The sequence below is a fragment of the Salarias fasciatus genome, chromosome 13, assembly GCF_902148845.1.
Source record: "Salarias fasciatus chromosome 13, fSalaFa1.1, whole genome shotgun sequence".
NCBI lineage: Eukaryota > Metazoa > Chordata > Actinopteri > Blenniiformes > Blenniidae > Salarias > Salarias fasciatus.
In genome coordinates, this window is record NC_043757.1 from 28565797 (window position 1) to 28581217 (window position 15421).

The 15421-nt window shown below is 51.2% G+C and overlaps 1 protein-coding gene across 1 annotated transcript in view; it reads right to left on the reverse strand.

The window, feature by feature from the left end:
- Positions 1-7370: 7370 nt before the first annotated feature.
- shtn1 (shootin 1) overlaps positions 7371-15421 on the reverse strand; it is a 34881-nt gene continuing 26830 nt past the window's right edge. The window contains exons 13-16 of the mRNA XM_030106517.1: positions 10247-10350; positions 8415-8465; positions 7565-7688; positions 7371-7445 (exon numbers count right to left, since the gene is read on the reverse strand). Of these exons, the coding sequence (XP_029962377.1) occupies positions 7438-7445; positions 7565-7688; positions 8415-8465; positions 10247-10350 (287 nt within the window). The 3' untranslated portion in view covers positions 7371-7437. The remainder of the gene's footprint in view (positions 7446-7564; positions 7689-8414; positions 8466-10246; positions 10351-15421) is intronic.

Genomic DNA, 15421 nt, shown 5'->3' on the forward strand with positions numbered 1-15421 from the left:
ATCGCAGCACTCTGGCTGAGGTCGTCCCACGTCTAGTTATCAGTCAGAACCCACAGCCTGGGCACTGTGCTGGCTGCAGAGAGGCTGGACGAGCTGAGGCCGGGGCGAGAGCTCATCAAGAACGGGGGTCCCTCAGAAAGCCTAACCCTAATGACCCGAATGACCCTAACGACCCTAATGACCCGAATGACCCTTTGACCATGACCCTATAACCTGACCTCCCTGTAGCCCCGGAACTCCTGACAGCCCTGTATTGATCTATTGGCTAAAAGAAGGAAACCCTTCGTTATCTTCCCGGTCCGACAATGAAAACGTTGAGTTTTTGTGAAATCAGAGGAGCTGCTGGTCAGCATGAGGAGATTTCGCTCTTTTCGTCCAAGGGAGCTTTAATTGAAGAGTTCCTTCAACGTTTCAGACGTTTGCTGGTAAAGTTATTTAATTCTAAACTGGAATGAGTGTGGAGTGAAGAGGCAGCTGCTCGTGTTGTGTTTGTGGTGCTCAGTGTTTCTGTAAATGTCAGCGAGTGAAGACAACCTCTAATCAATGGAACGTGCCGGCGCCAGGCGAGGCCGGACACGGCGCCCGGGCCGCTGGCGGATGATTACTGTGTTTGGAAAATAAACGAAGTGACTAACAAAATAGGTCAAATTAAGTGTTTCCCAGACAAACTGAAAGGACCTCCCTAATTGCTCGTCCCTGAAGGCACCAAAATAAGAAAACAACAAAACATTATCTTGTGTGTCCGTGATGGCGAGGGCCGAGTGGGCCGAGGCGGCCAGGAAGAAAGGCGCTCAGCGGGACTCGTCTAATTACATGTTTGGCCCGGATCGGCGATGTGCTCGCCATCCGTCAATCAACATCAGCGAGCCGGCCCGAGCAGGCGGCGGCGGAAGGAGGAAGGAGCGGCGCCGCTCATTGACTTTGTTTCTGCCGAGCAGAGGAAGAGGGAGGACCTTCTCCTCCGCCGCCTCGGCAGACATGGAGGCCATGAGGAGACGCAGACTCCAATCAAGAGAAAGACCAGATCCACAAGACCAGGACCCGCTGGTACTGAAGACTTCCTGCACGGCGCAGACAGAGGGAGGAATGAAAAAAAGAAGAGAGGGGAAAGGAGAGATAGAGCTGTCTTATACTCCTGCTGACAGTCTTTGTAGCAGACTGTCTCCTCGTTGAGAGTCTTTGCAGCAGACTGTTTCTTTGTTGAGAGTCTTTGCAGCAGACTGTCTCCTCGTTGTTGAGAGTCTTTGCAGCAGACTGTCTCCTCGTTGTTGAGAATCTTTGCAGCAGACTGTCTCCTTGTTGAGTCTTTGTAGCAGACTGTCTCCTTGTTGAGTCTTTGTAGCAGACTGTTTCTTTGTTGAGAGTCTTTGTAGCAGACTGTCTCCTCGTTGAGTCTTTGTAGCAGACTGTTTCTTTGTTGAGAGTCTTTGTAGCAGACTGTCTCCTCGTTGAGTCTTTGTAGCAGACTGTCTCCTCGTTGAGTCTTTGTAGCAGACTGTTTCTTTGTTGAGAGTCTTTGTAGCAGACTGTCTCCTCGTTGAGTCTTTGTAGCAGACTGTTTCTTTGTTGAGAGTCTTTGCAGCAGACTGTCTCCTCGTTGTTGAGAGTCTTTGTAGCAGACTGTCTCCTCGTTGAGTCTTTGTAGCAGACTGTTTCTTTGTTGAGAGTCTTTGCAGCAGACTGTCTCCTCGTTGTTGAGAGTCTTTGCAGCAGACTGTCTCCTCGTTGTTGAGAATCTTTGCAGCAGACTGTCTCCTTGTTGAGTCTTTGTAGCAGACTGTCTCCTTGTTGAGTCTTTGTAGCAGGCTGTTTCTTTGTTGAGAGTCTTTGTAGCAGACTGTCTCCCTGTTGAGAGTCTTTGCAGCGGACTGTCTCCTCGTTGTTGAGAGTCTTTGTAGCAGACTGTCTCCCTGTTGAGAGTCTTTGTAGCAGACTGTCTCCACGTTGAGTCTTTGTAGCAGACTGTTTCTTTGTTGAGAGTCTTTGCAGCAGACTGTCTCCACGTTGAGTCTTTGTAGCAGACTGTTTCTTTGTTGAGAGACTTTGCAGCAGACTGTCTCCCTGTTGAGAGTCTTTGTAGCAGACTGTCTCCTCGTTGAGTCTTTGTAGCAGACTGTTTCTTTGTTGAGAGTCATTGTAGCAGACTGTCTCCCTATTGAGAGTCTTTGTAGCAGACTGTTTCTTTGTTGAGAGTCTTTGGAGCAGACGGTTCTTTGTTGAGAGTCATTGTAGCAGACTGTCTCCCTGTTGAGAGTCTTTGCAGCAGACTGACTCCCTGTTGAGAGTCTTTGCAGCAGACTGTCTCCTCGTTGTTGAGAGTCTTTGTAGCAGACTGTCTCCTCGTTGAGTCTTTGTAGCAGACTGTTTCTTTGTTGAGAGTCTTTGCAGCAGACTGTCCCCCTGTTGAGAGTCTTTGCAGCAGACTGTCCCCCTGTTGAGAGTCTTTGCAGCAGACTGTCTCCTTGTTGAGCGTCTTTGTAGCAGACTGTTTCTTTGTTGAGAATCTTTGTAGCAGACTGTCTCCTCGTTGTTGAGAGTCTTTGTAGCAGACTGTTTCTTTGTTGAGAATCTTTGTAGCAGACTGTCTCCCTGTTGAAAGTCTTTGTAGCAGACTGTCTCCCTGTTGAGAGTCTTTGTAGCAGACTGTTTCTTTGTTGAGAGTCTTTGCAGCAGACTGTCTCCCTGTTGAGAGTCTTTGTAGCAGACTGTCTCCTCGTTGAGTCTTTGTAGCAGACTGTTTCTTTGTTGAGAGTCTTTGCAGCAGACTGTCTCCCTGTTGAGAGTCTTTGTAGCAGACTGTCTCCTCGTTGAGTCTTTGTAGCAGACTGTTTCTTTGTTGAGAGTCATTGTAGCAGACTGTTTCTTTGTTGAGAGTCATTGTAGCAGACTGTCTCCCTGTTGAGAGTCTTTGTAGCAGACTGTTTCTTTGTTGAGAGTCTTTGTAGCAGACTGTCTCCTCGTTGAGTCTTTGTAGCAGACTGTTTCTTTGTTGAGAGTCTTTGCAGCAGACTGTCCCCCTGTTGAGAGTCTTTGCAGCAGACTGTCTCCTTGTTGAGCGTCTTTGTAGCAGACTGTTTCTTTGTTGAGAGTCTTTGTAGCAGACTGTCTCCTCGTTGTTGAGAGTCATTGTAGCAGACTGTCTCCCTGTTGAGAGTCTTTGCAGCAGACTGTCTCCTCGTTGTTGAGAGTCTTTGTAGCAGACTGTCTCCTCGTTGAGTCTTTGTAGCAGACTGTCTCCCTGTTGAGAGTCTTTGCAGCGGACTGTCTCCTCGTTGTTGAGAGTCTTTGTAGCAGACTGTCTCCTCGTTGAGTCTTTGTAGCAGACTGTTTCTTTGTTGAGAGTCTTTGTAGCAGACTGTTTCTTTGTTGAGAGTCTTTGTAGCAGACTGTTTCTTTGTTGAGAGTCTTTGTAGCAGACTGTTTCTTTGTTGAGAATCTTTGTAGCAGACTGTCTCCTCGTTGAGTCTTTGCAGCAGACGGTCTCCCTGTTGAGAGTCTTTGCAGCAGACTGTCTCCTCGTTGTTGAGAGTCTTTGCAGCAGACTGTCTCTTCGTTGAGAGTCTTTGCAGCAGACTGTCTCCTCGTTGTTGAGAGTCTTTGCAGCAGACTGTCTCTTCATTGAGAGTCTTTGCAGCAGACTGTCTCCTTGCTGCTTGGTCCTGGGTCCCTCCAGTAGCCGCCCCTCGCTGCTGATGAGGCCTGGAGCTTCGGTCCAGCTCTCGGGTTTCAGACTGGGGGAAATGCGGCAGGTGTCCAGGCGGAGCGGCCGTCCTTTGTGCCGGACGGACCTGGGGCTTTGGACGGCCGTCCCGGACCATCACCCTGCTTCCAGCTGAAGCCCACGCTAACCCCTGGAGATTAGCAGCTTACTGATGTGGCTTCATTTCCTTCATTCTGTCACAAGAACCCAGCCCCGTTCCCTTTTGCACCGTGGAAATTCATTCTCCGTGAAGCTGAATGTTCGTCTGAGCCTCAGCAAAAGGAACTAAACAGCAAACTTGGGTATTTCAGGCACATCTGTGAGCAGTAATTACACAGAATGGAGGGTGCTCTCTCGCTGCTCAGAGGTTACACCGCGGCAGGCTGACGGCCGAGTGTCTGAAATGCACATTGATTCCAGCCCTGGCCCTCCAAACGGTAGTTATACAGCACTAATTTGTTTTACCTGATGCCTCATGAGGGGAACGTAATTGCTGCATGAATCTTGTTCCAAAGCATTATGAGCCGCTTTTGATTGAAGGACTGCTCACAGACCAAGGCTGTGGTCCTGCTCAGGCAGCAGAAAGGTGGCTGAGGTGAGGGAAACTGGCTGAGATTCCACTGTGAGAGCCCGTCCCGGCCCGCGCTTCACTCTCGACATTCTCAGCACTCGACCATCTGGGTCTGCGCCGCGCTGACAGGCGGGGAGGCTCTCCGTTTGAGCCTTTTCAGCCGGAAGCCTTGGACTGGAAGTTTGAAGAAACCCAGCAGCGTTTCATTTTATTCTAAATTAAATATAATGATGCCTCAGCGTTGCTGCTGCCACGCGTCTCACACAGAGGAGTGGGCAAGGAGGGAGGAACAGATGGAGCACAGAACATCAGCAGCTGATGGTCCAGCCAGACCTCACCCTGGACAGACGCTGTCAGTCCGCCTGGTTTCCAGCTGAAGCTGATCAGAGTATCTGTAATGAAAAATACCAATATGGGAAAGCAGTATGTACAATAGTCTAAATATTCTCAATTCAAAATTTCTTAACTATTTAATCTCCTGTTTTAATTGCCTTTTGTGTTTTCAATGCTCTTCTACTTTCTTAACATCTCGTTTTATTTCCATGACTTTCATGCGATATCATGCATTTCTTCCCTCGTGCACGAATGGTGCCGTATAAATAAACTCAGTTTGCATCTCCTGAATGAAGCGAGCAAGATCAGTCCTGTTTGTTTCAGTCGATTGCACATCAGTCCTCAGTCACAGTCATCTGTTATGAAGTCATGTTTGCCATTTCTAAAATTTTACCTCTTCAATCAGGAATTAAATGTTACGAAAAGACAGCAGGCGAGCATTTGTACTTTTTACAGTGGCCAGAGGAAGAGGACGGAGAGAATGAGGAGGGAGAGGGAGTGCTGGGAGAGGACTTCATGGCCAAAGAAGAACAATGTTGGAATGAAATCCGTTGGTCCTTCCGTCAGCTGACAGAGCGAGCCGCCTCAGGTCCGCCGTTGCCTCATCTGCAGCTCGTACTTCACCAGGCGCCTTTCCAGAACAAGATGAGTCCACCGGACTGGCCCCGGGTCGGGCTGTCCCTCCTCAGAGTGGGTGGAGTCAGCGAGGTGATGCTGAACCTGCTGATGGACGCAAGGCAAACGGAGACCCAGAAGACGGAACACTCTGGAAAGGTACGGGCCGGTTCAGGAAGCCGTACGGCAGAGTCAAGCCCAGGACGGGCAGAATGTTCCCTGAGGAAACTCAGAGACCCGCTGAGAATATGAGAAATTCAAATCTTGATCTGAGACACACCTGATTCAACAATCATGCATCAGGCCAAACCCAATCCGAATGATTCTCAAAGCCACAGGGAGCTCAGGTGATGGAAACAGTACCGGGTGCAGGACACGACCCACACCGTCCCCAGAGTCCAGGTCAGTCCACATGGACGGGTCTTCAGTCTCTTTTCAGGGAGGGTGAGTGTGGAGTCCATCAGACGGGGCTGGTTCGGATGGTCAAAGACCAGAAGGAGCAGGAACCTGGTCCACAGAGCCAGTACAGATGTCCCTGGTCAGTGTGGTGGGAGCATCAGTGTGGATGGCCATGTCCACTGTCCTCCACTGTCCTCCACTGTCCTCCACCGTCCTCCACCGTCCTCCACCGTCCTCCACCGTCCTCCACCGTCCTCCACCGTCCTCCACCGTCCTCCACCGTCCTCCACTGTCCTCCACCGTCCTCCACCGTCCTCCACCGTCCTCCACTGTCCTCCACTGTCCTCCACCGTCCTCCACCGTCCTCCACCGTCCTCCACCGTCCTCCACCATCCTCCACCGTCCTCCACTGTCCTCCACTGTCCTCCACCGTCCTCCACTGTCCTCCACTGTCCTCCACCGTCCTCCACTGTCCTCCACCGTCCTCCACTGTCCTCCACCATCCTCCACCGTCCTGCCTCCACACAGCACAGGCCTGATTCTGGACGGACGCCTCGCCGCTCTGGCTCCAGCAGGGCACCTGAACGATGACGACCATCAAAGAAAGCGGTACGCTGTAGTCTGGGACAGCGGGGGATTCCACCCAGCAGCCCGGTCCAGAACCGGGCCGCTGACCTCCCACCATGCTGACCCCTGATCTCCTGAACCCCCCAGGAGGTCAGGGGGGCCTGGAGGAGGACGGGTCGATGTGGCCCCGGTTCAGGGATTCTCCCCCCATGTCTGGCAACACGACACGTTTCCTGAGGGGTGGACCAGGTGCTGTGGCCAGGTCCAGCTGTGATCCAGCTGTAAAACCAGCTGCGATCCAGCTGTGAATCCAGCTGTGAATCCAGCTGTGATCTAGATGTGATCCAGACATGGCCAAACTGTTCACCCAGATGTAATCCAGCTGTGATCCAAATGTGATCCAGCTGTGATCTAGACGTGATCCAGCTGTGATCTAGACACGATCTAGACGTGATCCAGCTGTGCAGCAGAATTCTGCCTAATTATTTGTCTTGCATGTTTTTCGTGCGCTACAGTTTTTCCTGCAGGCTTTCTTCCCGGCTGTCTTTCACCTCTGACTGTTACTCTGGCCTCTTTCCACAGTGTGTGTGTGTTCTGCTGATGTTTCTGTGCATGTGAACAGCGAGAAGAATTTTCTCCCGTTTGAAGCAATTCATGGCAAAGTTCAGTGAAGATGAGAGCTTTTCATTCTGCACTGAAGTGTTTAGCTTCAAGACCATCAGCTGATGTGAACAAATGTGTGTGTGCGGGAGTAAACGTGTGGTTTTGTGGTTAGTTTGATTGCGGTGCCTCATCTGGCAGGATAAAGGATGTATTTTGCAGTTTGTGTGTCTGTTTGTGTGTCTGGGTTGTGTGACTTGTGTTAAGTGTTTTGATAAAACAGCCTGGTTTGTAAAACTGTTGCTTCAGCAATCATAAAGAAATGAGCAGCTCACCTGGTAACACACCGGCCTGATAGGAGGGTGTGTGTGAGTGTGTGTGTGTGTGTGTGTGTGTGTGTGAGTGTGAGTGTGTGCGAGTGTGTGTGTGTGTGTGTGAACCCTGGAGATGTGGTTTAAAGGGTCCCTGTGAATCGTGTGACTGACGGCAGCCACAGCCTCACACACTCCTGTTCCTGTAGCCTGGTCCGGCTGGAGAACACTGCGCTCGCTCAGCGGGCGTTCCGGCCGGAGCACACAGGAAAAACTACAAGAGCGCTTCTGAATGTGGAGTTTTATTTGAGGAGCCTTGAAGATCCGGAGGTCTGGATCCATCAGAGACCTGCAGAGAGAGCAAACCGCCATCAGCAGGCAGGATCCCTGCAGATCTCCACGTGAAGCCTCGTGCACGCTCCCGGCGGTGTGAACAGTGCGTGCGTGCAGTGGAGGCGGGGATCGTACCGGGGTCCGGCCGGGCCTCCAGAGCGACCCTGCGCCGCAGCAGGATCCTCTGCAGCTCGTCGTCCTGGCCGGAGGAGCCGCTCACGGCGCGCTTCGTCTGAGGGGCGTTTCTGGAGACCTTCTCCTGGAGGGTGAAGAGAACAGAGGAGTCACATGGTCTCATCAGAGAGCGGCGTCCGTGAGGAGCAGCTCCGCCTCGCCTCAGGCGTTCACAACGTTCTGCTCCAGAAAGGCAGGAACTTTACATTACTTCTCTGTGTGAACAGCTGTGAAGCTGCTGTCTCTCTCTGCCATGCTCCACAGGCTGCTGCTAGCTTTAGCATTAGCATTAGCATTGTGTACAACGGCACTGAACTCCTGATGGTAGAATCATTTCAGACTGAAGGAAGCGTCACTTCAGTTTGACAAGAAGCAGCTGTTTCCCTAAATATGACGTTTGCTTCAAACACTGAAGAATTCCACTTAACTACGAAGATCTTTTCTTCCATATAGAATTTGTAGCTCTCTTCCTGGAAGACATATTTTCTTTATATTCAACATAAAGGGTGTTTGCTGGCCAATGGAATCATTTTTAAAGCGGTATTTACCAGACTTGACATTATATTTTAATAATAAAGCGTGACAGATGAGGTTTGACTCGATGGAACATCGCCGTCAGTTTGTAGAAGAAACATCAGACGTGGCTTCTGGCTTCACGCTGGCTGAAAACCTCCGTTTCCATTAGATTTGGTGGTATTTAAAGCAGAGATCCTCTCCGGATGAGCAAAACAAAGGCGGCAGAAACACAGTGGAAGTTCAGCCGGCAAACCGCGGCTTGTGAGGACGGCTGATTGTCTTAAAGTCCCATTACCATGATTCCTTTAAGTTCCTGGATGGCAGAATTAGAGGGCAGCGGCTCCATCTGATAAAAGCAAAATAGAAGGGAAGAGACGGGCTTGGTAAATAAACAGCAGTCTGACACACATTATACTTATTTTTCCTCATCCAGCACTTAGAGGCTAAACGGCGCCTCTTACCGCAGAGAGCAGGCTGTAGGAGCAGGAGGACGTATGCTTTCTACAAGACGCAAATGTGTCAACACACAATCATTTTCAGTCACATCAATTTTCCCATCCTCATTACCGATAATTACCTGCTGGAGCAGGTCCTAATGCTATCTAATTTGGTGGAGCTGTTGAGGTGGAGGAACGGGCGGACTAAAAGACGTCTCGGCCAGATGTCATGTTTTATCAAAACAAGAAGCTCTTAGATAATCCCACACACCGACGCTCCAACAGCCTCAGACTGCAGGACAGGCTGCTTCACAGAGGGACGGGACGGACAGGCAGGGACGGACAGGCAGGGACGGGACGGACAGGCAGGGACGGGACGGACAGAGAGGGACGGACAGGCAGGGACGGACAGAGAGGGACGGACAGAGAGGGACGGGACGGACAGGCAGGGACGGAGAGGCAGGGACGGGACGGACAGGCAGGGACGGACAGGCAGGGACGGGACGGACAGGCAGGGACGGACAGGCAGGGACGGACAGAGAGGGACGGACAGAGAGGGACGGGACGGACAGGCAGGGACGGAGAGGCAGGGACGGGACGGACAGGCAGGGACGGACAGGCAGGGACGGGACGGACAGGCAGGGACGGACAGAGAGGGACGGACAGAGAGGGACGGGACGGACAGACAGGGACGGACAGAGAGGGACGGGACGGACAGGCAGGGACGGACAGGCAGGGACGGACAGGCAGGGACGGGACGGACAGAGAGGGACGGACAGAGAGGGACGGGGCGGACAGGCAGGGACGGGATGGACAGGCAGGGACGGACAGGCAGGGACGGACAGGCAGGGACGGGACGGACAGGCAGGGACGGGACGGACAGGCAGGGACGGACAGGCAGGGACGGGACAGACAGAGAGGGACGGACAGAGAGGGACGGACAGAGAGGGACGGGACGGACAGGCAGGGACGGACAGAGAGGGACGGGACGGACAGGCAGGGACGGACAGGCAGGGATGGACAGGCAGGGACGGACAGGCAGGGACGGGGACAGACAGAAAGGGACGAAGACAACCTAAGACGCTGCTGCCAGCTCAACAAAGACACAAAGTGTTTCTGTCTCCATCACACAGCGTCATCTGTCCAGATGTCCCAGACCTCTGTCTCATGTCCTCAGGTCGTGTGTGTGTGTGTGTGTGTGTGTGTGTGTGTGTGTGTGTGGCAGCTCCTCGTCCTCCATCCTCTCCTCATGTCTTTTCGTCCTGCTTTCTTCTCAGAAGGTCGTTGAGTAAAACTGGTCTTTATTTCATTTTATTAGTGGAGTTGCTCATTTCTATCAGCCAGAACTTTATGACCACTGAGCTGACACTGAACAGGTAAACCAGCAGTAGGACTGATGGACGGACGGACGGACGGGCAGGAAGACAGACAGACAGACAGACAGACAATTCTCCACTCCATTTAGTTTTAGAGGTTCAGAATCAACACTTCAAACTGTTCCTCAACAACTTTTTTAAGGGAGCAGTTAACCACTGCTGTCCATCAGTCCCTCTGTCTGTCCATCAATCTGTCTATACGTCCATCCATCCATCGCCCCCCCCCGCTGCAGCTGTCGGTGGTCATAATGTTACGGCCGAGTCCGTCCGGAGCAGCGGAGCAGCCGGTGGCGGCGGTCTGCTGTCTGGGTTACCTGCCTCCGGGGCCCGCCGGCCGCCCGGCCGACGGGACGCAGCTGGACGCCTCTCTTGATCCTCTGCATCATCTCGTCCACCGCCTGCTGCCGGACGTCCGCCTCTGAAGGGAGACAGGAGGACGAGGTTTAGGAGCCCGGTTCCTCTGCAGCCTCGACCTGAGGCCACGGAGGCCGCAGCACTCCTGTAGAGTTCACTCTAGAGTGAGCACTCCTGTAGAGTTCACTCTAGAGTGAGCACTCCTGTAGAGTTCACTCTGCAGTGAGCACTCCTGTAGAGTTCACTCTAGAGTGAGCACTCCTGTAGAGTTCACTCTAGAGTGAGCACTCCTGTAGAGTTCACTCTGCAGTGAGCACTCCTGTAGAGTTCACTCTAGAGTGAGCACTCCTGTAGAGTTCACTCTGCAGTGAACACTCCTGTAGAGTTCACTCTGCAGTGAACACTCCTGTAGAGTTCACTCTGCAGTGAGCACTCCTGTAGAGTTCACTCTAGAGTGAGCACTCCTGTAGAGTTCACTCTGGAGTGAACACACCTGTGGAGTTCACTCTGCAGTGAACACTCCTGTAGAGTTCACTCTGCAGTGAACACACCTGTGGAGTTCACTCTGCAGTGAACACTCCTGTAGAGTTCACTCTGGAGTGAACACACCTGTGGAGTTCACTCTGCAGTGAACACACCTGTGGAGTTCACTCTGCAGTGAACACACCTGTGGAGTTCACTGTGGAGTGAACACACCTGTGGAGTTCACTCTGCAGTGAGCACTCCTGTAGAGTTCACTCTGCAGTGAACACACCTGTGGAGTTCACTCTGCAGTGAACACACCTGTGGAGTTCACTCTGCAGTGAGCACTCCTGTAGAGTTCACTCTGCAGTGAACACACCTGTGGAGTTCACTCTGCAGTGAGCACTCCTGTAGAGTTCACTCTAGAGTGACACTCCTGTAGAGTTCACTCTGCAGTGAACACACCTGTGGAGTTCACTCTGCAGTGAACACACCTGTGGAGTTCACTGTGGAGTGAACACACCTGTGGAGTTCACTCTGCAGTGAACACACCTGTGAAGTTCACTCTGCAGTGAACACACCTGTGGAGTTCACTCTGCATTCAGCACTTCCTCTTTCACAGGCAGAGACTCACATTCTGCTGGAGCTCCACTCTGTTCCAAAGCATCGCGAATATTTAATTTTCTGACGCCGACCATTGAATGGCCGCACAATAGCAGGACTGCTAGTAAGATGTCTTTAAATGCTGCACAAAACCCACTTTGTGTCGGAGTAATAGTGAAATATTTTCCTCCAGTGCTCAGAAAGAGTCTATTATTCAGGTGTCAGAGTAGAAGATCCTTGGGTGGCACCTATTCAGCCCGGTATGTGATTCCAACAAATACCCTGAGCATAGTGCCCAATTCAGCCCGCATTCACAAACTGCTTAGCCAAATGAGGACGCCGTGCGGCGGCGCCGTCAACACCCCGTCTCCTCCGCTCGGAGTCAAGGCTCCCTCTTTGTTTGCACAAACTGAAGAATTTAACATCTTGACCAAATAGGCCGAAAGCTGTGTCTGAATTTCTCACGCACCATTTGTTGCGTTTGTCCTTCTGCACACAAGCTACTTTGATTTGCACAGAAAAAGGTTCAAATCATAAAGTCTGAAAGGCAGAACAGAGAGCAGAGTTCCCCGCCGCCAAGCACGAAACAAAACGGCCGTGAAGAGAATAAAACACCAAATGAACAAGCGGCGCAGAGACAAGGAGCCCATAGAGGCGAGAGCAGCCAGAGCCCAGACTCAGACCCAAATCTGGCTCACAAGGGAGATTCAGCAGGATCCAGACCGAGGATCTGATCGAGGATCTGATCGAGGATCTGACCGAGGATCTGACCGAGGATCCAGACTGAGGATCCAGACCGAGGATCCATTCTGGGGCTGTCACGGTAAACCGGTATTGACGATAATCGTGGTATGAAATTTCAATATCGTGTTCAAAATGCGCACATGATAATATCGTATAGAGGATCTAGTGGCACCTGAAACGTGTTGAAGTGTATTTTCAAAATCCGCTCCTGTTCTTCTGTCTTGCTCCGTTTCCCTCCTGCAGCACCCCCCCCCCCCCCCCCACCCCCACCCCACCCCCCCACCCCCACCCCCCCCCACCCCCCCACATATAAACACAGCAGAGCAGTGGTAGCGGCACGGCTCCTAGCTAGCGTGGCTCCCAGTTAGCGAGCGTCACGAGTGAACTAAACATGTCGGCGGTGGCCGACAGCGACAGCGAGACGCTCTATCCTAACCCGAAGAAAGTAACAAGAGCAACAAGACCCTTTGTGTGTGTAGCAACACTGATGCACACTGCAACATAATGTTTTTGTGGTGTTCTGCTGTTGTGTTGTGGTGCTGGATCTGTTGCATTGTGCTCTTGTATCTCGTGCATTGTGCTCCTGTATTTGTTGTGTTGTAATGTTTTGTTGTTGCGTTGTGATTCTGTATCTGTTGTGCTGTGGTGTTCTATCTTCTCTGTTGTGATGTTTTGGTGGTGCATCGTGATGTTGTATCTGTTGTGTTGTGGTGTTTTGCTGGTGCGTTGTATCTGTTGCGTTGTGCTCGTGGCCTCTCTGACCCGATACTGAGTCGATACCGACAACGTACAGACACCATGCGACGCTTAAGACAGCAGGTGGCGCTGAAGCTTCACTGTAGCTAATTCAATTCAATTCAATTCAGCTTTATTTATGAAGTGCCAATTACAACACGGTCATTTCGAGACACTTTTACAGAGAAAAACCAACAGATCCACATGAGCAGCATAAGAGACTGTGGAAAGGAAAAACTCCCTTTTAACAGGAAGAACCCTGCAGAACCAGGCTCAGAGGAGGAGAACCCTGCAGAACCAGGCTCAGAGGAGGAGAACCCTGCAGAACCAGGCTCAGAGGAGGAGAACCCTGCAGAACCAGGCTCAGAGGAGGAGAACCCTGCAGAACCAGGCTCAGAGGAGAACCCTGCAGAACCAGGCTCAGAGGAGGAGAACCCTGCAGAACCAGGCTCAGAGGAGGAGAACCCTGCAGAACCAGGCTCAGAGGAGGAGAACCCTGCAGAACCAGGCTCAGAGGAGAACCCTGCAGAACCAGGCTCAGAGGAGGAGAACCCTGCAGAACCAGGCTCAGAGGAGATTTTCTGCAGAACCAGGCTCAGAGGAGGAGAACCCTGCAGAACCAGGCTCAGAGGAGATTTTCTGCAGAACCAGGCTCAGAGGAGGAGAACCCTGCAGAACCAGGCTCAGAGGAGAACCGTGCAGAACCGGGCTCAGAGGAGACTTTCTGCAGAACCAGGCTCAGAGGAGAACCCTGCAGAACCAGGCTCAGAGGTGGTCTTCCTGCTGTCCCGGTTGGGGTGAGGGGACAGAAAGAGAAGGAGATAGGACAGACAGGTTCTTGTATCTACATACAGTTCATATATAAACACGGTACAGAGGCTACAAGAGGAACAATCATCAATGGCACGTAGCAATACAATGAAATTAGATTGAAACGAGAGAAGGAGCAGAGCTGGGAGCCGGTTCCACATGGTAGAACCCGGGGTTCAGTAACCCTTACACCCACTGGGTCCGGGTTCCTCCATTAATCAGTGGAGCAGCTGTTTTGTTTGATGCCCAATTAGAATTACACCCATTGAGTCCAGGCTGTCTCAATGGATCAGCTGATTGATGTTCTGTCTGAGATCCCTCAAGCACGGCTCTAGTCCACCTCAGAGACAGCCTCTTGGTCCAGGGTTCTGGTGTTCTGACTCTTTGGTCTCCCACAGTGGAAAGAGAGAGAGAGAGAGCGAGAGATCATTTTATTTCCACTGAAGTGGACACAGGTTCACAGATTTATACAATAAATCCACGGCTCATTTTCCCAACATCACCTTACAGAACAGTTACATAATATGAGAGAGAGAGAGAGAGAGAGAGAGAGAGAGAGAGAGAGAGAGAGAGAGAGAGAGAGAGAGAGAGAGAGAGAGAGAGAGAGAGAGAGAGAGAGAGAGAGAGAGAGGACGCGACCCCTAACTGTAAGCTTTATTGAATAGCCTGGTCTTAAAAACCGAGACTGTGTCAGCCTCCTTTACAGACACTGGAGCTGGTTCCACATGACAGGAGCCTGGTATCTGAAAGCTCTACCTCCTGTTCTACTGTTAGAGAACCTAGGAACCAGAGTTGTGTATATAACTACAAGTAACGAACGTCACAAGTAGTTAAATTACTTTGATGGGAACGAGTAGTGTAACGGCACTACTCCTTCTAGATTGGTAGTTAAACTAGCGTTACAAATGAAACGCTACGATCGTTACTTTTACAATGACTGCAAATAGAGCAACCAAAATATTATTATTTAAGCAGAGCTCTTTTTATTACCACCAGTAGATGAACGGTGGCCATACGAGCAACTACTGGCTATCCGGGTCAGGGCTGATGGAACCGTGAAGGTAAAATTGGTTGCCTTATATGAATCTGTGCCCCACTGACAACACTGCACTCCCTCCTACTGTAAATGCCCCTTTTAAAGGAATACTCTGAAGATTTTGGACCCACGCCCTTTCCCTATCATTGACAAAGTTAGACAAGCTCATAAATACCTTTGTTGTGTCTGTGCATCCAGTGGCTGGATCCCAGCTGTTAGCATCGTAGTTAGCTTAGCTCAATTGCTGGAGGTGAAGAGGAGTCAGAGCTGGACTGACGAAAGTGGACAAAATCCTCCTTCCAGTGGTCCAGGGGACGGCGTATCAGCACGTGAAGTAAATCCCAATGGTTATAAAACATTTTAAAAGACGTGTTTTCTTTTCAATCCGTTAAAATAACGTTTTGATACACAGACCTGCGCATGTGCAGTGCTCCGCAGAAGGATATACCGGAGCACAGCGGTAGAAGCCATAGACTCAGCCGCTGTGTTCCTGGTGTATCCTTCCACGGACCACTATGCAGTAACGAGTAGTGTAACTTCTTTACTATTTCCATGGAGTAATCAAGTAGTGTAAGGCACTACTTTTTTCAAAAGTAACAAGTAACGGGTAACTCTTTACTTCTTTGAGTAACGGACCCCAACTCTGCTAGGAACCTCCAGCAGACCAGCACTCTGAGAAGGAAGCGTTCTCCTGAGACAGTCTGGGACGAACAGCTGTTTAAGATCTGATGGTTCCTGGTTGTTC